Source organism: Zingiber officinale, chromosome 1A (assembly GCF_018446385.1).
Source record: "Zingiber officinale cultivar Zhangliang chromosome 1A, Zo_v1.1, whole genome shotgun sequence".
Taxonomy (NCBI): Eukaryota; Viridiplantae; Streptophyta; class Magnoliopsida; order Zingiberales; family Zingiberaceae; genus Zingiber; species Zingiber officinale.
Window position 1 is genome coordinate 24,014,157 of NC_055987.1, and position 6,189 is coordinate 24,020,345.

General features: G+C 41.8%; 1 protein-coding gene across 1 annotated transcript; it reads right to left on the reverse strand.

Moving 5' to 3' along the window:
- Window positions 1-915: 915 nt before the first annotated feature.
- Window positions 916-3,040, reverse strand: LOC122021038 (zinc finger CCCH domain-containing protein 33-like). The gene has a single exon (XM_042579108.1). The coding sequence runs from the start codon at window positions 2,990-2,992 to the stop codon at window positions 1,103-1,105; it is 1,890 nt and encodes a 629-aa protein (XP_042435042.1). The 5' UTR covers window positions 2,993-3,040; the 3' UTR covers window positions 916-1,102.
- Window positions 3,041-6,189: the final 3,149 nt, after the last annotated feature.

Genomic DNA, 6,189 nt, shown 5'->3' on the forward strand with positions numbered 1-6,189 from the left:
TTTGTGAAATTTTCTCCAAGATGATTCGAGAGTCAGGTACGCCGTGGGAGATGGCTCGGTGGCATGTAGCTACTCCAATCGTTGCTCATTAGTAAGTAGCATGTCTGTTAATTCTTTTATGTTTACTTCTTCACTTTTGGTTGTTATGACAACCACCATAGATTCATACTCGAGTTTGAGTCCTCCGAGAATATAAAGCACCAGATTGGTCTTGGGAACTCTATGTCCAGCTCCTATGAAATCGTCTGAGATGGATTTCACCTTTTGAAAATACTCAATTATGGACAACCCGTCCTTCTTCACTATCTGTAGTTGGAGTCAGAGTTGCATGAGGCGTGCACCATATTGTAAGGCCACTATTTTCTCCAACGATGTCCACAAGTGTCTTGAGGTGGTACAAGAGGGGTCAACGACTTGACCCGAGACTTTTTCTGACAATGTTGACAGAAGTCAATTGAGAAGACGTTGGTCTTACTGTTTCCAAATTGCATATTCAGGAATGACTTTGATCTATTCTACACCGACTTCATTCCGAGTTACTATCGTCTAGGCTAGGATTGCGGATTCTCCAGTAAAGAATTGAAATAAGCAATAACATTTTAGTATAGATAGTACTTGGAATTTTTAGAAAGTGTAATTCCCCTAATTTAGTTTTATCAATATTAGGATAGCAAACCATGTCATGATAGCAATTGTTGTTAGTTATAGTTGGAATTGTCCTTTGGCTCTGATATCAAAATAAGAAGTATATTGTATTAATTTTTTGCATATCACTATATTGTGTTGTTGATACAATATTTATAGAAAAGTAATGATAAGTAAAGATTCTTAATTAGAGGGATCATGATCTCTACTGATTTGAAGAACTCCTTAAAATCTCGGAAGTATATCCCTTAACAATACTAGAGGAGATAATTTGTATCAAACTGTTTTACTGATACAAGATTCAAAGAACATTTGAATGCTTCAAATTCTTGGATGACACATCTCCCCTACCCAAGAAATTCAAGATCTTCACTACCTTCGTGCATTCTATTGCTTCAACTGTTTCAAGAAAACATATATAATGAAAAAACAGGTCAGTAGTTGTTCATCGCATCGGCTATGCCATTATCTTGTCCCCCACCCAAGGATAGAAAAACTCAGAGCCATGGGAATTGCCTCCATCCCTGACTGGATAACCATTCTGCTGCTTGCCTGCGCCCATCCTGCCCACTGGAGCCACTGCAGGACCATCCTTCACCAGAGAATTCACCCAGGACACGTCGGGTTCTTTCGAGCCAGTGGCAGAAGATATGCCTCCGTGCATGGCTTGATTGTTACGGTATGCAAAGGTAGCAGATTTCCTGAGCTTGTTCAGTTCCTCACCTTGAATGCTCCAATCCAATTTACCATATGGTGAGCTCCAATCCGACTCAGCCGGTGGTGGTGGTGGTGGGATGGCCATCATCGTCATCGCGGAGAGAGTGGACTGACGCCCAGCAGTTGCTCCGCGGTCGCAGAAACTTAAACTGCGTTTAGCAAAGGCGGAAGCTCTCGAGTCCATGATGGCCTTGGCCATTGAATTGTCGAGACCGAAGGAAGATGTTGCAGTGGAAGTAGGGGCGGCAGATGAGGAACCACCATAGCTAGACAGCAACTGAGACTGTTGCATCGATCTCACAGAAAGCCCCTGCAGTTTATTTAGTAGTGATGGATCGACAGAACCAAGCAAGTGGTTGTAATCAGTAGCTCCAGCAGCAGCTACGGCTGCAGCTAAGCTGTTTGTTCTTCGGGCATCATCTATAAGTTTCTTCTGATACCCTTCCGATCCAAGAACCCCCAGGTCTACCTCCATGTTCCTAGCACTCTTTGAAGCCCTCAGCCTACTGCTCGGCAACTGCAACGGTTGTGGACTCGCCACGCTGCCTGTCTGAGAAGACGCCGGCGAACCAGACTGCTGCATCAACAACAAGGCCGTCACCATGTCCATGGATGAAACACCTGACGGTGGCGATGATCCGGGCGATGGCAACGCGGTTCCAGTCATCGAAGCGGCCGAGGGGTTCACCGTGCGTAGTTCATCCACCTTGTGCGCAAAGAAGCAGACTCGGCGGTTGCATCCAGTCTCATCCTTGCAAAGCCGAGTCCGGTACTGTGCCGGATGGAGCCAACTTTCGAACACCCCGTGGGCGTACTCGCAGGCGTCACCGTTGCGGCAAGTGCCTTTGCGGAACTCGGGGCACGGCACGCAGCTGTAGGAGTGCTTCCGTGGGTCCCGACGCCGGGCGTTCTCGCCGGGATGAGCGAAGGGGCACTCCGTCCAGTCGTGGGAGTAGGCGCGCGAGCACGGCTTAATCTTGAAAGCATACATCCGGAACTCGTCGGTTACGTAGATCCCGGAATTGATGTCCGGAAGCACCAAATCAGGGGACTGCAGGTATTCCTTCTTCTCGCTTACTTTGGCTACCTCTTTATTTGGGGAAGAAACCCTAGGACAAGCAGGAGATCTCAAGAGTACTTCGAGGGATTTGAAGACGGAGTTCGAGAGCTGCCGGGCCACGATGTCCCCTGGTCGGTTTCCGCTCGTGTCGACGGCATCGATGACGTCAGGAGATGCGGCGATCAAGAGCTTCGCCACCTCGAGGGAGGCCGCGGAGCCACCTGCGGCAGCACAGTGGAGAGCGGTGGCGCCGTCGGTGGCGGCGCAACGAGCGGACTCAGCGGGGCGGGCGGAGAGAATATATCCCATCACGGAGGTGCTGCCGTAGAGGGCCGCGATCATGGTCGGCGTCCGTAGCTGATACCCCATAACTCCGTCGGAGGAGCGGCAGTACCATGGAGCGGCGACGTCGAGCGGAAGGCCGGCATCCTCCACCGCCCGCTTGAAGGTGGAGAGGTCATCGGAGGCGGCGAGCTCGAGGAGAAGCGCGGCCTTCTCTAAGGAAGGGCTTCGCGCATCGCACACGGTGCCCGTCGGCGGCGAGGAGGGCCTGCGGTGGCCGGGGCACATGTTTAATTGTTAAAAAAAAATGAAACTGGAAATTTGAGTAATGAGAAAAGTCTGCTATGGAGGCCGCTTTTGTAGGCGCGTGCGGTACATATTCAATAATCTCCATAACTATCCATAATTTCACATCTACTAAACCTAACCTAACCGGTCGCGTCATTCGTTAAGGTGTGATTTTGGAATATGCAACAGTATTGGTACTGATACGGGAAAATTCACAATAATTAAATCGGACCGATATAAGAAACGTGTGAAGAAGGAGCCGGGGTCAAAAGGTGGACCGCGAGGAAGTTGCCATCGCCCTACCGTCCGAATGAAACGAAATGATACGCGGGACCGGCGAGACGTCATTCGACAATGAGGCGAGGATTAACGGCGTCACTGGCTGCCACGAGTACGTGGCAGCGTGCCACCCGTCGAACCCCGGAGCCCACCGCAATAATGAGATGGCCGCTAACTTCGCCGTCAAATGTTGCCGTCCACGGGAGGGAGGACGGAGGAAGGGTGGAGGAAGTAGGTGGAGAGGCCAAAGTGGGGCCCTAATTGCGAGTTCGCGACTCGGCGTTAGAATAATAGGACGATTCAAAAGTGGGCCATGCTTTCCCTCACGTTCCGCCTCTCTGATCAACTAAATTTATTTGGAAATCACTTTGCAAAAGACACTGACTTTTGAGGCTATCATCTCGTCTGGTACACAGATGGATTAATTATAATTATGATCGAATTAGTTATGTCATAATTAATTATGATTTTTTTTTTTAAATATATCGTCCTCTTAGATGATAATTTGATCTGTTCGAAAGTTGCTCCTTACTTAACCTCAAATTGTTTGGCCACTTATCTATTATTGGTAATGATCTTCGGTCATTTATCCCAATTTAAATTATAATTTGGGGACAATAAATTTAGGAAAGAATCATAACTAATTGTAGCTAGATCACGATCATAATTTAATCGTAATTGTAAGTACTCTATCTCTTGATATACTATTTGATGGATAAGATGATATGTTCTCCTAACTTCTTCAATTTTATCCAAAATTGAAAAATTAATCGTACACATATTATCTTTATTTATATATATATATATATCCTAAAAGTAAATTTTGATTAGCTTAATCCAGAAGTTAAAAAATTAAATAAAAAAATATTATTAAACATCTAAAATATATGCCCGTGTATTTAATTTTAAAATTTTATTTTTTTAGTTTGAATATTATAATTCAACTCTTCAATTTAAAGATAAAATATAATTGACTTAATTTAGAATTTAAAAAATGAAAAAGCTACTAATTGGTCAAGATGACCATTATTATGAACTAAGTTCGTAGCTATATGAGTTGTGTATATATATTTCTGAGCCATTTAATTTTTATTTATAATCTAGATATGGAAATATCTTGAAAGAATCACTCGTTTCTCCATTCCTAAGTTCTCTAACAGCTATTGTTGTTGTATTGTTGAATAAATTGGATAATTAATAATACAAGACGATCCAAAGACCAAGTCATGTTCTATCAGCTAGGTCTTTGAGTCAAGATTATCATGATCTTAGTCAATTCATCAATAAGATTAAAATTTATTTTAATACTCCATTAAATCTCCACCATCTGCCATCCATTTTGGTCATCGCCATATACAAATTTAAGTCTTACAAGTTGGCTTGTGTAATAGTTCTACTAGTCATTAAATGACATTATACGCAAGATATAATTAAGTACATAAATAAGTAGGTTATAATTTTTATTTTATTAATAAATTTAATATTCTCAATTTTCAGAAGCTCCATTCGATTTTTAAATAGATTTTTTTTTTTTTTTTTGAATAAACACTATATCTTTTGTTTTACCATTCTCAAATAAATTATAGTAGAACAATACAAAATGTAGTCTTAGTAAGTAAAAATAAGTCATCGGAGGAGAGTGACTCAGTGAAGACGCGCCCCGTTTGAGGGGACAATAGGTGTCGATCTCATTTAGGTCTATTTTAGATCTCTAAACTAAGACCTTGACTAGTTCTTGGTCTTGAAAGAACAAAAACTAATTATTACTGTAATTTTATTATTGTGTTAACTTTATTTTACATCTTAGATTTTATGTATTGGACTAAAATATTTTGCAGGATAAAAGGAGCACAAAAGATCTTGGATAAATAGTGCCTGAGGAACTTTCCAGGTGATAAAAGGTGCTTTGAGTACTATTCATGGAAGGCGCCTTCGGAAGCTTAGAAAACGCTTTCAGTCAGATAACTCAGAAGACTTCGATGATGATATGACACTAGTTTTGTGGGATGAACTTTGCCTATGGAAGACGCCTTTAGTGGTATGGAAGGTGCCTTCAACCCTCTTTAAAAGAGATATTCAACCAAGGCTTTGAATAACTCAAGTACACTTCTACTACTAGCTTCTATGCGTCCGTTTGACTTTCTGACTGCTCCGATTTCGTGCTGCTGCTCTGCTACGAAGCTGCTGCGCCCGACAACTGCTGAGAAGTCGTCCAGCACTGAGCCTGATCCGATCATCTATAAGTGTTGGGTAACAAAGTTTGTTTTGTACTTAATTTCTATAGAAAAGAAAAGTGTAGCGTGTTACACTTATCCTGATTTTTTATTGTACTTGATCCCCTCTATCAGTAGTTCTGAAAGAGGTCTTTAGTGGATTACTCATCGATAGGTTTGTGGGACCTGGGTCTTGGAGTAGGAGTCGTCGAAGGTTTCGAACTAAATAAAATCGACTGAGTTTGCGTACTTGTGTTCTTATTATTTATGTGTTTAATTCCACTACGTACTTTGATTTAAAAATCGAAAAAGAAAGTTTTCTAAAACCACGCGTGATTCACCCCCTCCCCTCTCACGTGCATCTCGATCCAACACAATGTTTGTGAATATATTCGTGAATAATATTTATCAATAAAACTCTTATCAACATGTTAAATAAATAAATAAATAATCTAAATGAATAAACAAGTTTGTATTACTCAATAATCAATATTCAAACAATCTTAAAATGTAAAAGTTTCTATTAGAGTTTGGTGACCCAAATTCTACTTTAGATCAGCCTTGAAGTTTTGTGGCGTGACATTATGGATTAACAACTCATTAAATCAATCCTATTTTTCAATCTATATTTACACTTTACTTATAAAGTGTATTTTTAGAGTACCATGACATAACCTTAAATAGTCACTGTTTTTCCTTTTTCTT